This window comes from Dermacentor variabilis, unplaced genomic scaffold (assembly GCF_050947875.1).
Source record: "Dermacentor variabilis isolate Ectoservices unplaced genomic scaffold, ASM5094787v1 scaffold_14, whole genome shotgun sequence".
In the NCBI taxonomy this organism is placed as follows: domain Eukaryota; kingdom Metazoa; phylum Arthropoda; class Arachnida; order Ixodida; family Ixodidae; genus Dermacentor; species Dermacentor variabilis.
This window is the reverse complement of record NW_027460302.1, coordinates 3,878,714-3,894,647: the sequence shown is the minus strand read 5'-3', so window position 1 is coordinate 3,894,647 and position 15,934 is coordinate 3,878,714. Positions and strand designations below refer to the sequence as shown.

General features: G+C 49.6%; 1 protein-coding gene across 1 annotated transcript in view; it reads left to right on the top strand.

The window, feature by feature from the left end:
• The first annotated feature begins 4,816 nt into the window (after nt 1-4,816).
• The window catches only part of LOC142567667 (dipeptidyl peptidase 1-like), a 130,692-nt gene continuing 119,574 nt past the window's right edge, over nt 4,817-15,934 (top strand). Inside the window, exon 1 of the mRNA XM_075677847.1 lies at nt 4,817-5,044. Coding sequence (XP_075533962.1) covers nt 4,882-5,044 — 163 coding nt within the window. The 5' untranslated portion in view covers nt 4,817-4,881. The remainder of the gene's footprint in view (nt 5,045-15,934) is intronic.

Here is a 15,934-nt window from a genome sequence, read left to right as displayed (position 1 = left end):
CTCTTTTTACACCGTAACACGATCCCGGCAAAAAAAGCACCGTCCCTGTGCTTCAGACAGAGCCGTCGGTATGGGCATAGTAAGACTTAAGCCGAGAGACCTGTACGACGTCCGGTGATGTTGAACCGGGTGGCATGACGGAGGTTACGGGGATTATCTCGTAAGTGACATTGGTCACTTGACGTAGAACACGGTAAGGGCCTTCGTAGCAGGGAAGAAGTTTCTCGGAGAGCCCCACTCGGTGGCAAGGGGGCCAGAGTAGTACGAGAGAGCCTGGTGAAAAATATATGTCACGATTGTAAGCATGCCGTTGAGGTTCATGCGATGCCAACAGACGAGTACCTACGGGCAAGCTGGCGCGCGTGGTCAGCGTGGGTGATGGCGTCGCGGGCACACTCGGTCCTCGAATCCTGCATCAAGGGAAGTGAAGTGTCCAGTGGTAATACAGGGTCATGACCGAAGAGTAAGTAAAAGGGGGAATACCCAGCAGTATCGTGGCGTGATGAATTATAGGCGAACGTGACATAAGGAAGCGCCACATGCCAATCCTTGTGGTCGGGTGAAAGGTATTTCGAGAGCATTTCAGTAATGGTCCGATTAAGTCGCTCGCTAAGGCCGTTTGTCCGGGGATGATAGGAGGTAGCCAGTTTGTGCTTGGTAGAACATGAGCGCAGTATCTCGGCGATGACTTGGGAGAGAAAAGTGCGGCCGCCGTCAGTAAGGAGCTGTCGCGGAGTGCCATGTACAAAAATGATATCCCAGAGGAGCAAATCTGCGACGTCGGTTGCGCAACTCGTGGGAAGTGCTGAAGTGATGACATAGCGCGTCGTGTAATCAGTAGCGACAGCGATCCACCTGTTGCCAGAGCTGGACTCGGGGAAAGGGCCAAGGAGATGCAAACCCAAGCGAAAGAATGGCTCATGTGGAATGTCGATCAGCTGTAAGTACCTGGCAGGAAGCGTTGCTGGCTTTTTCCGATGTTGACAGGGCTTGCAAGCAGCTACATAGCGCCGTGCGGAACGTGCGAGGCCGGGCCAGTAGAAGCCGCGGTGCACGCGGTCGTAAGTGCAAGCAAGCCCAAGGTGTCCGGCAGTTGGGGCGTCATGAAGCTCCTGAAGCACGGTTGAGCGGAGGTGTTGAAGAACGACAAGGAGAAGGGGAGGACCGTCAGGATGAAAACTGCATCGGTACAATATCCCGTCGTTGCGGACAAAGCACCGTAACGATGGATCAGTAGGAGCAGAATCCATTCGGTCAAGGAGGGTCCTCAAAGTAGCGTCATGGCGTTGCTCGTTGGCCATGTCCAAAAGCTGTAAAACGGAAAGAAAACTTGCGGAAGCGTCCATGTCGGTGTTGGCAGGTGTGTGTACAGGTTAGCGGGACAAGCAGTCGGCGTCCTTGTGTAGGCAACCAGACCTATGTGCCACCGAGTAGGAATACTCTTGGAGCCGCAAAAGTCCATTGTCCAAGCCTCCCTGTGAGATCTTTTAAGGACGAAAGCCAACAGAGGGCGTGGTGGTCCGTTACAATAGGAAAGAGCCTGCCGTAAAAATAGGGGCGGAATTTCGCCACTGCCCACACAACGGCCAAGCATTCACGCTCGGTAATAGAGTAGTTCCCCTCCGCAGGTGACAAAAGACGGCTAGCGTACGCGATGGCACGTTCATGGCCGTGTTGAACTTGTGCCAAGACGGCACCGATTCCGTAGCAACCGGCATCAGTGCGCACCTCTGTAGGGGCTTATGTGTTGAAGTGTCCTAGAATCGGTGGGGTACGTGGTGAGCATTGTGGTAAGGCGCGAAAAGGCGGTGGTCTGAGAAGATCCCCATGAAAATGGCACACTTTTTTTCAGGAGATCTGTGAGAAGGCGTGCGATGATGGCAAAATTTTTAACAAAGCGGCGGAAGTAAGAGGGAAGACCCACAAAACTTCGAACATCTTTTGCGGACTGTGGAACAGGGAACTCTTTCACTGCCCGAATTTCCCCTTGGTCCGGTCGGATGCCAGTTGCATTGACGACATGCCCAAGAACAGTAATCCCACGGGGGCCGAAGTTACATTTCTTGTAGTTGAGTTGTAGACCGGCCTTGCGAAAAACGGCAAGTACAGCTGAAAGGCGCTCAATATGTGTGCTGAATGAGGGCGAGAACACAATAACATCATCTAGGTAGCAGATCTCGAGACAAGTCGACCACTTGAATCCTTGGAGTAATGAGTCCATCATACGCTCAAAGGTATACCCGGAGCGTTGCATAGCTCAAAAGGCATAACTTTGAAGTGGTAAAGACCATCAGGCATTATAAAGGCTGTCTTTTCACGACCTAGATCATCGACAGCGATTTGCCAGTATCCGGACAGCAGGTCCATGGACGAAAAATACTAAGCCCTGTATAGGCAATCGAGGGCGTCATCAATACGAGGTAGTGGGTAGACGCCCTTCTTGGTGATGCGGTTGAGGTGGCGGTAATCAACGCCGAACTTCCATGAGGCGTCCTTCTTTTTAATCAGCATGACAGGGGACGCCCAGGGACTTGACGATGGCTCAATGATGTCTTTCGATAGCATCTTGTCCACTTCCGTTTTGATGACATGACGCTCCGAAGCTGAAACTCAATAGGGTCGCCGCTGCATGGGTGGATTATCGCCTGTATGGATACGATGTTTGACAGGTGACGTCTGGCCTAAGGCTCGCTTGTTCAAGTCGAATTATTAATATAGAGTAAAAATAAAACAGGCCCTAAGGCGGATCCTTGCGTTACCCCGTACTTAATGAGCTGAATTTCGGAACTAGTTACATTTATGGTTGTGTTCTGTGTTCTAGAGGTGTGATAGGTTTTTATTAAGGATAATGCGACACTACGAATTCCATAAAGACGTAGCTTTTTTCAAAGAAAACACCATGTTGCACGCAATCTAAGGACTTTCTAAAATCGAGAAAGATATCTAAAGTTAGCATTCTGTTTTATATATTTGAAGGACTTGTTCTTTTATTTCAAGTAAAGCGGTTTCTGAAGATACTGAAGTCTTGCAGAAACCATATTGCTCCTGAGCTATTATTTTATACGTGTTTAGAAACTCACAAAGTCTTATATTAATTACTTGCTCAGCAGTTTTCGCGAAGACAAAGAACGGATATTGGCCTGTAGTTATGCATGTCGTTAACTGGGCCGCCTTTGTGAATGGAAGTCACCCGGGCTAGCTTCATCTTATCTGCTAACACGCCGTTAGAAAAATTATGTTGCAGATATGTGCAAGAGGCGAGCTTACAACTTCACTGACGGCTTTCAATGGCTTCACTTTTATGTCATCTTCACCAGAAGCACAACTGTCTTTCAACGATAAGATTATGGTCTGTATCTTGTGTTGCTCAGTCGGCGCCAAGAACGCCGTAGAAGAACATAATAATAATAATAATATTTGGGGTTTTACGTGCCAAAACCACTTTCTGATTATGAGGCACGCCGTAGTGGAGGACTCCGGAAATTTTGACCACCTGGGGTTCTGTAACGTGCACCTAAATCTAAGCACACGGGTGTTTTCGCATTTCGCCCCCATCGAAATGCGGCCGCCGTGGCCGGGATTCGATACCGCGACCTCGTGCTCAGCAGCCCAACACCATAGCCACTGAGCAACCACGGCGGGTGTAGAAGAACATCGATTTAATATATATTCCGTGCAAGAGACCAGTGTATCATTTTGTGAGGACGCATCAGCATCAATAAAATGAGAATGGAACCTATTTGCAACCTCAATATCTGGCAGTTCACTATGTTTAAGTTCAACTTTCTTTTGCGACAGAGCCTTTGTTCATTACCTCATTGATCGCTTTCCACATGAGATTTGAATTTCCCATTATAGCAAAAAACGTCTTCGTGTGATATTCTTGTTTAGCGTGTTTAATATAAGAATTTAATTTGTTACGCTGGAATTTCAAAGACCGAAAGTCATCTTCGGTTCTGCTACTCAGAAAAATTTGGAAGAGATTGTTACATTTTATCCTGTTATAGAGGTCACGGGATATCCAAGGTTTTCTAGCTTTTCTGTGTTTATTTTTTAACTTCTTAAGTGGAAAACATCTGCTGTATTATAACGCGAAGCTAGATATAAAAACATCGTAAGTAATGTTTACATCAGTTTCCGCAGTCACTTCGTCCCACCGATAACCAGAGATAAATTCAACAAATTTCTTAGCATTCTGTTATGAATAATTTCTTTTTAAGCTTTCAGGGCATACTTTGGATGGCTGTTTATGAGGTAGCAGACAGCATATAGGGAAGTGATCCCTAAGATGACAAATCAGGAATCCTGTTCTTACATATTCAGCAGAAAAACTCGTCGTATAAAAACAAAAATAACAATGGACAGTTCGTCCGCTCCCCCTCCATCTCTCTCTCATAGGCACTTGACGATAAAATCGCAAGGGTTGTGACCCAGCAGAACCGCGTGCAGCTGTAAGGCATTTGCAAGGCGCTTCAGTTCGGTTTGTTTGTCTGTGTCTGTCTCTCTATTTTTTCTCACTCACCACCATGCCATGCGAGATCACTGTGGCGTGAATAAAACCTAAGGGCTCTAAATCTGAACATACTCCATTGCATACTGCCCTCTCAGCAGGAATGGCACACGGGGCTTTGAAAATTATCATTCGGTGTGCTTTTATACTTCGGAAGGCCTCCGGTATCGTACGCACGTGAACTTGTAATCCAATGCCTCGTATCAGCCTGGCCGCGTTCGAGCTGGCTGCACCCCTTGTCCCCCGTCTGCCGCGGCGGCGCCGAGATAAACATGGCGATAGATAAACAGGAACAAACGCTCTGGGGGCCACAGCAGACGGCCCGTACACGTAGCGGCGGGCGTTCAGTGGCCCCGCAGCGTGCGAGAGAAATGTGGTCCTCCGTCTGCTTCGCGCTTCTCCTGTGCGGCCTAGGCCTAGTTGCCGGCGACACGCCGGCCAATTGCACGTACGAGGAGACACGAGGGTGGTGGACTTTCACCGAAGGCCCTCGCGACGGTGACAGAAGCATAGAGTGCGACAACTGGATGCCAGGTAAAGCGGCTTTCTATGTCACCGCGCAACTCTGTAGATTGTTTGCAGACGCCGTTGCAGCCTGTAGCCCGAGAAACTTGCGATTGCTTGTCCCGCTATGCAAGAAAAGAAAAGAGAGACTGTTATCAAGAAAGGTAATTTTACCTTTTTAATTATAGGTGATGAGCCACAAGCCTCCAAAGCAAATATATGTGCAAATTTTCCTATAGCTTACGCCAACATTGATCTGTAAGATTGTGATTACCTGAAGAGAAAAAGTGTTGAAAATCTCCTAGCGTCTGTTCTGTCACACTACGGCTGCCCGTCATTGTTTTCCTTATCAGCGGGCTACCATAAACTTTTCAGGTTTGTATTTGTAAACATCGTAATGCTTTGTCTCACAATAACGTGGAAGCGCAGCCAACGCTACAGGCCTTTGCACTATCTTCAGAACCATATATAAGCGTAAAAACATACTTCCCAATATGATCTTGTAGTATACGGCGCGTTTTTGTTCTATACGTGTGATATAGTCAGACAACCTCCTCTATAACCAATCTCCTTTCTTACTGCATCTCTTTCGGCCACTGAATTTAGGCCGTGTTCGATTCGGCAGCCTACTAGATGTGGACAAGCGTTCGACAGTTTCATCCGAAAGGTGAAGCATTCAGAGCAAGATTCAGAGTTACTGCTCCGCTGGGGGTTCCCTGATGACACACGACAGCTTTGCGCGACGCCGTACGCGAGGCAAATTTCTCTGCATCGAAAAAGGAGCGCCCGCACAACTCTCGCAACGCTGGCGTGCTGCTGAAGAGCGTCGCCAGCGGCGTTGTGTGCGTCGCACGTTTGGTGGTTCAGGCACGGCCGCTGGATGGGAGAACAACAGCGGACAGTCCTTGCATTTCCCTCTTGCCAGCACGGAGAAAAAATACATTCAGAGCCACCGCCGCGACTAATGATATCACGCGGAAACAGTTGAACGACTGATCGCTCCGTCGCATTGTTTGCGTCAACACCTAGAACACTTTTTCTCCACATCCTAGCCATAGGCATCTTCGCTTTAACAACGTGTTCACGATTAGGCCCCTGCCAGAAATTTACATCAGCAGCAAAGTAGAATACACTTCGTTACTGCTATACTAATTCTGTGTGTGGCTGCAGCGTGCATACCGCTCGCGTTTGCGCAAAACGTCCAGGCACAGTCCACTTGCCCATAAGATTACCCGAATACAGGACACGCGAAGCACTATTGCAAGGTAAATATACCTGGTAGCGAAGCTTCCATAGGAGCCCATGCGTTCAAAACATGGCGGTCCATCGGCGGTTCATGGGGCTTAGCGCCATCTGTATGTGGTGGGAACACTTCCGGCGGAAGAAAATATGATGTGACGCCATGTCCGTTAAAATCAGAAGTGACGTCATTTTGTTTTCGAAGGCGCGAAATTTGATTTGTTGTCCTGCCTTTGGAGCTATATATTCAAATGCCCCGCCATTCTACTTGATGGGCGTTTCGAGCTTTCAGCGTGCAAAGCGATGCAGGAAAAGGTAAGCCGTACGTTTGTCGAAATCGCATCCCCGCAGGGAACATACTTTCTTTGAAGGCCGACGAAAACTTTAGGTGTAGAGTGCTGATCCTATTGTCGGATGCCAAGCCCGTCGCCCAGCGCAGTCGCACGGGAACAAATACACAATTATCTGGTGGTCGTTACTCACTACTTTTGACTGAATAGATTAAGAAGCGGTGAAGCTACCCGCTTCACCAGATTCAGACAAACTTCGACAAGCAAGAAAGCACAAACTGTGAGGGGGGCGTATTTCATCAGGTGGACTTTACGAGTGCGCCTTTCTGCCCATTTCAAGAAGTACATTGCATTAAGAGTGATAGTGGCGTCAACGCCCCCTGTAGCGATGGGCGCTGCAAAGAAATGCATTTATTAATAATAATAACATAAAATAAAGTTGTATTTTCTTAACTCTTCACGAATATATAAAATTGACTAGAAATTTTCTTTTCGTTGAATGAATCTAACTGTGTCTCGCTTGAATTAAAAAACGCGTTTTTCTTTCCCAATGTTTGTTCCCTCCAAACATAGTCGCGCTTCAATCGCCCCTCACATAACCCCCCAGCCTGATGTCGGTGACAATCTGTAATGAACCGTTTTTTGCCCGAAGCTTCGCGACCTATTTGAATCGACCTTGACTATTGTGCTGGTAATCCTCCGGAGTAAAGTGACGGCATCAAAGGCACAAATCCTGGCGCCGATAGGATGCCGACAGTCCGATACGCTTCAGCCACTCCGCTCGTGTGCTGCCTACAAAGTGACACGATGTCGCAGCTTGACATATTACCAGTCGCACCGTTTGCAGCCCACAACGTTACAACTGCAAAACATGGTGCTCGCGAAAAGGAAGGTCGAGGCCAACACCGAACACGCTGTAGAGGCCGGTATACGTGGAGCCCTTTTACGGCGACAAGTCTGCGATTTCTGCCTCATGGCGTGCAATCGACACCCAGACAAACTCCCGACGCCGCCGATCAGGGCCCGCCGGGTATTTGACGCGCCTCGCCGGACGCTACCGGAAGCGGCCAGCAGGGGCAGCCAATCGTGGCTCACTGGCCTCCGTCACTTCCGTCTTCCTCGCCGGCACATGCGTCTCACGCGCTTCTCTGTTCGCGGAATTGGCACTCTGCGTTAGCGACGTGGCCGCGACTTGCAAGGCAGCTCGCGTGGAATTTAATGACGAGCTTATCTGCGCAGTGCAGAAGCGTCCCATGTTGTGGGACAGTGGAAGGGTCGATTATCAAGATTATAAAGACGGAGGCACGTCTGTACGTCAATATTTTCCGATTGCGCACAGGGTGGCCATGCCACCTATTTCCAGCGCAATCTCTCCGCTAAACAGGCACAAAATGTCATCGCGAGCAGCAACCTGGTTTATGTCCACTGCAGGACGAAGGCCTCTCCATGCGATCTCCAATTACCCTGTCCTGCGCCAACCGATTCCAACTATTGCCCGCGAATTTCCTAATTTCATCGCTCCACCTAGTCTTCTGCCGTCCTCGATTGCGTTTGCCTTCTCTTGTTACCCATTCTGTAACCCTAATGGTCCAACGGTTATCTAACCGGCGCATTACGTGACCTGTCCAGCTCCATTTTTTTCCTCTGGATGTCAATTAGAATATCCTCTAAACCCGTTTGCTCTCTGATCCAAACCGCTCTCTTCCTGTCTCTTGACGTTATACCTAGCAATCTTCATTATATTGCTCTTAGTGCGCTCCTTAACTTATTCTCAAGCTTCTATGTCAGTTTTCAAGTCTCTGCCCCATATGTGAGCACTGGTAAAATGCATTGATTATACGCCTTCCTTTTCAACGATAATGGTAAGCTTCAGGTCAGCAGCCAACAATGTCTGCCGTATGCGATCCAACCCATTTTTATTCTACTGTGAATTTCCTTCTCATGATCAGGGTTCCCTGTGAATAATTGACCTAGGGAAACGTACTCCGTCACAGACTCTAGAGGCCGACTGGCGATCATGAACTCTTGTTCCTTTGGCCGACTATTTATCATTAACTTCTTCTTCTGCATTTTCTGCATCTTCAACCCCACTCTTACTCTCTCTCTGTTAAGGTCCTCAATACAATATATACTGATGCATTATTGAAAGCAACTGAAGGAGTTTTAGACAAATCTTTAAGCTTTTCTTTTGTGTTTTGTTGTTGTAAAGAAAGAGCGAATACCTATAAACTTTATTTGTGCATTTCATGTTGACTAAAACAGTTTTGTCTTGTCTGGCCGCACTTAGGCGGCATCGCCGCTTTTTCGCTCCATGGGCTGAATTCATGACAGGCATGGCAGCTGCACGGCCGCCATTATTCGCCATATTGACTCTCTTGCTGTCGAGAGCTCACGTGCCTTGACAGCTATATTGCGACGTTAGCGCTTCAAAAATAAAGTGAGCGGTAACGTGCAGAAGCCATCGCAATGCACCTGCAATTTCGCGAATATGTGTTGGCTATCCAACATAGGCCCCTATTCAGCTTGCTGACTGGCTGAAGGAATATGCCATGGAAAGCGTCACAGGAAGCGCCGTTTCGTAAACGTCAATTTGACATCGCGTGACGTTGCCTGATGTTGCGCTGGGCCGCCATTGCAGAGATTTTTCGCCATAATTTGTGATGCAACGAGCCGCGCGAATTATGCTAATGAGCAATCATATGCAATGGCGGCCGAGAGGTATGCGTATCACCACATTTCCCCCGTCGTTTGGCGCCATGAAAATCTGTCCATAAGGCGTATTTGCATCGCTCTCAGGTGGTGTTGGCATTTGTGTTTCGGGCCATCATTCTTTAAAAGAACGCGTTTATTTGTAATAATAGTGGTTCAACATAGCAAGCTTTTTGCTATGTTGTCCACTTTTCACTGCAGCGGTGTATTGTATTTAAGATTAATGCTTTTTCGCACTATCACAAATTATGACAACGGTGTCTTTTTAATTTATAAGAAGGAATGTACGCAAGGCGGCGCCTTGAAGTTTCCAGCGAACTGAACCAGGGATGGCGGTGCAGGCGCTTGCGTGGCGCAAGCGCATACCTCTGGCGCGCGCAACGCTATCGGCGATATTCGGCCGTTTCTCAGCCAGCCGGGTCGGGCTGAGTCACTTGCGTTTCGCGAGATAGGGATAACGTGGCCTAGAACGTGCGCTCATCACCACTGGTAGGTAGCGTATATTGTCTCAAGGTAGAGAACAAGCTCGTTGGTGCCAACGCTCGATGACTTATTCCGTTTCCCGGGTACACGTGTCCTAGCTAATGAAGCAGACGACGGCTTCTACGCAGCAGACGACGGAAGTCAGAAGCGTTTTCGATTGAGTAATCGTAGGCTTTCAGCTAGTTGCTTTATTTTTTACTCAGGGGTACTGTATTGCTTTACTAAGAACGTTAGGTTCGGTGCCTTCATTTCAGTTTCTTAGGCAAAAGGTCAGGTTTTCGTCACGTTACGATAGTAAAGCGGGGTCATCAATGGCATTTTGTATGCGTCGCGACCACGTCACGCCTTGAAGGAAATGGCGGAATGTCCGGAATAGAGCCCCATGCAAGAGTGTACTGGAGTGGGGGAGTGGATCCAACGGAGACCCCGGCAAGCGGCGAGAGGGAAGCAAAAAACGTTGAAATTTGCGGCGGCACTGCAGTTGCCTTCTTGAAGCCCCTCCTTCTTTTGATGTACCGGCCAATCCGGTGCCTTGGCGGCCCGCCGTAACCATGCCAACCGACCGTGGTTACGGCAGCGCCGAGCTGTCGTCTGCTCGACACACCATCGTGCTTGTGTTAGTTTCGTCAATTTTTGTTCCTAATATGTGCGAAAAGAAAGAATACAATAAAATTACTGCTTTTCCATGAATTGGGGCTCCTCGCTTCCATCAAACGATGCCGTCTGCACGGTGTTTACGCGCGCAGACGGCCCTCCTAACTCCGCGACTTGGCAGAGTGTTCGAAGAATAAGAGGATGAGCACACCTCGGCGAAACTACTGTTTTGTAGTGGGTTGCAAAACCATATACAGTAGATTGAAAGGTCAGGCCAAGCTCTCGCTCTTCGGAGTCCCTAAAGATGAAGAAAGGCGACGCGTGCGGGAGCTCAATCTTCACCACATCGATTGGCCCTTTTGAAGTAACTGACTTCATTTGTGAGCTGCACTCTGATGCAAAGTACATACTAAAGCGTTATGTGCATATCATCGAAGGCCAGGAAATATCTACACAGCGTGGAAAGCATTCGCTTCGGTCTGATGCGGTACCCACAATCTTTTGACGTATTTTCCGGAGTATCTCTACGAGCATGCCACGCGAAAGTGAACGCCCTCATATGCAACAGATGAAGGCCAGTCATCAAAGAGAACGCTCCCGCTCTCAGTTGAACCGTCATTCAGAACGGAGGCACATGACAATAGAAACCTGAGCGATCTCGAAGACTTAGACAACCGGTGACATGCTTCCTAATCCAAGCAAATAAAAACGCGTTTTTGCTTTATTCACCCAGGGGATCAGGAAAACCAACTACATGTCAGGCGTATGACGCACAAAAATAGGGAAGAAAACGGCTATTCCGTAAATATTTTCAAAACACACAATTAACCTAAAAAAACTGGAGGACGCTTAAGCTTCGCCTTCAAGAGTGGAACGCGACAGCGTTCCCGTCGACCCGCCAAGGGGTGTAAGACAATGAGCTACGGCGCAGCGACTACGCGCCCCGCATCGGACGCGGTGAGCGTCGAGCAACGCAGCGTTCGGCGCGACAACGAAATGTGCGCCTGAGCATGCGACGCACGCCTGAGCCTTAGAAACAGCTCATTTCTAAGGCAACACCGCGTTCACTAGAGGCGCTTTTGTACCGCTTTGAAGCATCGAACAGAATGGTGGATTGGGCCTGGGACACCTTTTTTTTGCGGCAGATTGTTAACAGGTTTCTTTTCCTTCGTGACGTCAGCGATCCTTTTTTGCGCACCGCATGCCAAGTAAGGCTCGGGCGCGCGTTGCCAGACTTTGTTGTTTCAACCGAAACACTCACGGGAGGCATTTTTGGATATTTTAGAGAAGTTGTCGCAAGTGTACGATTCCTTGCAACGAGGTTTTCAAATGAATATTTATCTACTGTGAAAAAGAAAAAATTGTACAAGGATTTGTGTGATGTCGTTCTGCCGGAGCCAATGTACAGAGCCTTGTACAGTGGAGGCCCTGGTAGGGACGTGTTAAAGAGAGTAAAAAGAATGCAAGTTGCGCCAGGGGTTAAAACCTTTTTTTTTAAATTACACACTGGAACGTTGCCAGTAAAAATGTTTTTACAGGAAAAGGGCTTATTTCTTCCATGGGGATCTCACTGCCTTATCTGCAAACAACCAGAAACGATAGATCACGTTTTTCTACATTGTTTGGGAGGGGTATTTTTTTGGGACGTACTACAAAGAACGTTAAAGAAACAATTTCCCCTCGACCCTCATGGAATACGGTATCTACCCATTACTAACGAGGATGGTTTTCCGTTTGATTTAATAATGTTAATTGGCCTCCACAGTATTTGGCGCTCTCGAATGGCAGGATACTACTGCGATCCCGACGCACGACCTACGCGAATTTATTTCCGTGAAACTGTGCATCGGTTTGTTGAAATTTTGAAGGCCGGCGGCGATACCCCCGAGTGGCTGTCAAGGGTGGAGCCATTGATGGCTCTAAATGAATTTTAATGTGGCGAAGCCAGCCCCCTACCAGGCTGTTTATGTCAATACGACGTGTTCATTGTATCTTTTATGTTTTGGTTTGTGTATTGCTATTGCTGTTCTTTCTTTGTCAAAGTCAGGCAACAAAGAAAAAAAAAACTCGTGGCTCAGTGGTAACGTCTCCGTCTCACACTCCGGAGACCCTGGTTCGATTCCCACCCAGCCTATCTTGGAAGTTGCTTTTTATTTATGAAGTGCCTGCCGTGATTTATCGCTCACGGCCAACGCCGCGGACGCCGCCGCCGACGACACCGGCTTTTCTGCGACACGAGCTCCTTAACGCTATCGCGTTAAAAAGTGTTGTACGTAACGAATGATGTGACCCACATTCTCCCTAAGGGTCGAATTGCTGCCGTTATTAGGGCATCGGGAAAAAATTAACATTCAATATATGGTCTTGAGAAAGGCACAAAACAAAGATCCACCCATTTTTATGCACCCCTAATTACGCCGCCCAGTTTATTTATTTCTGTACCTTAGTCCACTGCTGCAAATGACCCCCACTTCTTTGGAATGTGAGCTCTGCATTTCATCTCTGGACATAATGAAGTGCGCACATAAGGTTGAAAAAGGAAAGCAAACTGCAAACGCGATCCATCTGACTGCGTTGCTCCGGCTAATCCAGGCACGGTCATCCTTGAACGCAACCGCAACGTTGCGCTCGACCGCGCACATGCTTCTTCTGTTCGGAACGCTTTAACGCTGCCGACCGGTGCCTCCGCGGCCTCCGCCACGCGCGGGGGCGTGGCGTCCAGAAGAAGGCGACGGTAGCGCCATCTGGACTTTCGGTAAAAAAATGCCTCCGCGCGGAGCCCTCGTTGGACCCACTCTAGTACTCTACGAATGTATCCCCAGCCAGCAGAAGTTGGCCGAGTTGGGCGTCACGCCGCCGCGGCGTTTTCTGTTGCACGAAATTCGTCGAGAAAAACGCTCCATGTATCTCGACCTTAACAAAAGCAGACGAGACTTGCTGTGTGCCAGCACTCTTGAGTGTAGTGATAAATTGTCCCTGCGCATTCTCTTTCAGTTACTTTCGTTTTATAGAAACCAATTAACATTCCATCTATTACGAACAACATTTGTTCACCATAAGGTTGGAAAAAAAGTTACCAACCCTTCCCCTACAGCAAAATCATGGTGAGCGAAGCTTGTCCTGCGTGCACCTGACCTTCCTCACGCTTAAGTAACCCACAGGTAACGGTGTCGGATTTCCTCGGCCTCCCGCTCCCTCAGCTCAGAATCTTCTTCTCGTTGCTGTGAGATTGTCTGGGCTCAGGCGGCTCTAACGACTGGATCGGCGCGCCGACGGCGAGCCCTTTGACGGGCGTGTTCTAACCACCACTCGTCGAAGGCTGCCAGTTCCTCGGGGAAACGCACAACGCGTGGCTGTCCCATCCGTTATCTGATAATGAATTAATGGAAACGGAGCTGGCGCAGTGCGTGAGAAACCCTTTCCTCCCCTTTCCCTCCCCGGCCAAATCGAAACGGCTCTCATGAGTTGCGCCTTTGGCGTGAGCGTGCACCTATGCAGCTAGAATCCTTGCTAATGATTCACGCTCCGGCGCCGGCGCAGATGTCAACTCATCAAACCGCGCTTTCCCGCAGCTGCCCTGTTCTGAGATCAACTGGCTTTTTTGCGTGACCACAACGCCACCGAAACTTGTGAGCCAATATAAGCTTCGCTTGAAAAAACTTATGGATGACGCGCCCTGGGCAGCCAATCGGATAGCTCGCCCTACTGCCGTCAGATCGTCACCTGGCGTCACCTGGTCAGGGGCGGATGAAAACTCATCCTAATGGCGTGCTGCGATCGGTACCAATGTACATATTTAAAACCTTATAATAAATCGCACGCTTTACGCGGAGCACTTAGATGTGTCAAATAATGAACAAAAGAGCATATATCCTAACAACTCAGCACGTTAGTACAAGATCATCGAAATCCTTTCGCGGTCCCTTAAAGATTTTGCCTTAAAAATGTGCAGCCTGCAGCTGCCACGTCAGGCGAGCTGCAATGGGAGCGAATGCCAAAGCCATAGTTGCAGTCTCGGCCGATTGGCTGGGCCGAACGGCGCTAGCGGTGAGGGATGGGACACGTGGCCTTCAACGGGCGAGAGTGTTCCAAGCGCGTTCCTGATGCATTTTCTATGCCGATCCCAAACAACAGTCACCGACTGGCGGCGCCGTGGCAGATGACAGCGTTTGCGATGCACGCGGCACGCCGTACTTTTTTTTTTATCCAGCGGCCGTGGTTCAGGAGACCAACGGGAAGCCGTCGGCGCCCAATGAAATATAACGTCAGCTTGACGTTCACCACCACTCGGACAAGTGCGCGGCAGCTCCGCACGAATGTTCGTGCACACAACGCTCGTGACAGCAGCGGGCGGCAGAACGCTGCCCTGCGTGGCTCCGCCACTGAGGTGATAGAGCATTGCCATAAAAAAAGAAATTGTGTAGAGTTGATGGTGCGTCGACTCCACCTCGCCATTGTAGCAGCCGAACGCACTCCACGCCTCTGGAGGCTGTACTGCATCGACGGTGTCCCAGCGGGTCTGCAGCCCGTCAGGTGCAGCATGATGTGCTGCCCCGCTCGGAAGCGCCAAGCCAACTCCTGAACCGGATAATACAAGCTTTGCTTGTATTAGCTCGCAAGTTTCGGTATGCTCGCAAGCGGTTTGCTCGCACAGAAACCAAGCGGCTCCCAGAGCAAAGCAGGTGCGGGACAGGGCCGTTTGATGAGTTGACAGCTGCGCCGGCGCCGGTGCGTGAGTCATTATTAGCAAGGATTCCGCAACCAATCAGAGCGGTTTCGTGTCCGCCGAGGAGGGAACGGGATTCGCGCGCGATGCGATGCCCGCCGGCTTCGTTTCCATTCAGTTCATTCTCGGAAAACGCATTGGATGGCCACGCGCTGTGCGTTCCCCCAAGGAACTGGCCGTGCTCGACGAGCGGCGGCGAGAACTCGCCCGTGAAGGGGCTCGCCGTCGGCGCGCCAATTTGAATATAGTCCGACGTAGCCAGAACGCGCGCACATGTGACGTCACGTTGGCGAGAACACTGCAACGTCTATATTTTGACCGATGGTTTGATCAACTGGCGCCGCCAACATCACCGGACGCGGCCAACGCGCTCTGACGCTCCTGGCGTCTAACGACGCTCGCCTGCGTGCCGATAACGTCGCACTATAAACGCGTCTTTAGAGCCACCTGAGCCCCGGCAATCCGACAGCAACGAGATCCCAATGCGAGGGAGCGGGAGGCCGAAGCAATCCGGCATCGTTACCTGTGGGTTACTTAACCCTGACGAAGGTCAGGTGCTCGCAGGACAAGCTTCGCTTACCCCCATTTTCGGGTACAGGAAGGGTTCGTAATTTTTTTAGAGCGCAGCTCGTAGGCGCCTGTTCCTCTGGCGAACGTCGGCGTCTCTCGGCGTCTTTGGCGTAACCGAGCGAACGAGCACTGTCAAGGGTCAAAAAGCGAACACGGAGCACAGCGGGGACGGAAACACGGTGGTAGTGAACAGAGCGCGTGGAGGAAAGCGGAGAAGGAAGGTATGGCGAAAGAAAGAAGAAAAGCGTAGTAGCAAGACGGCCTCTGCGGCGACGATGGCTATGAGATGGCGCCAAAGTAGCATGCGTC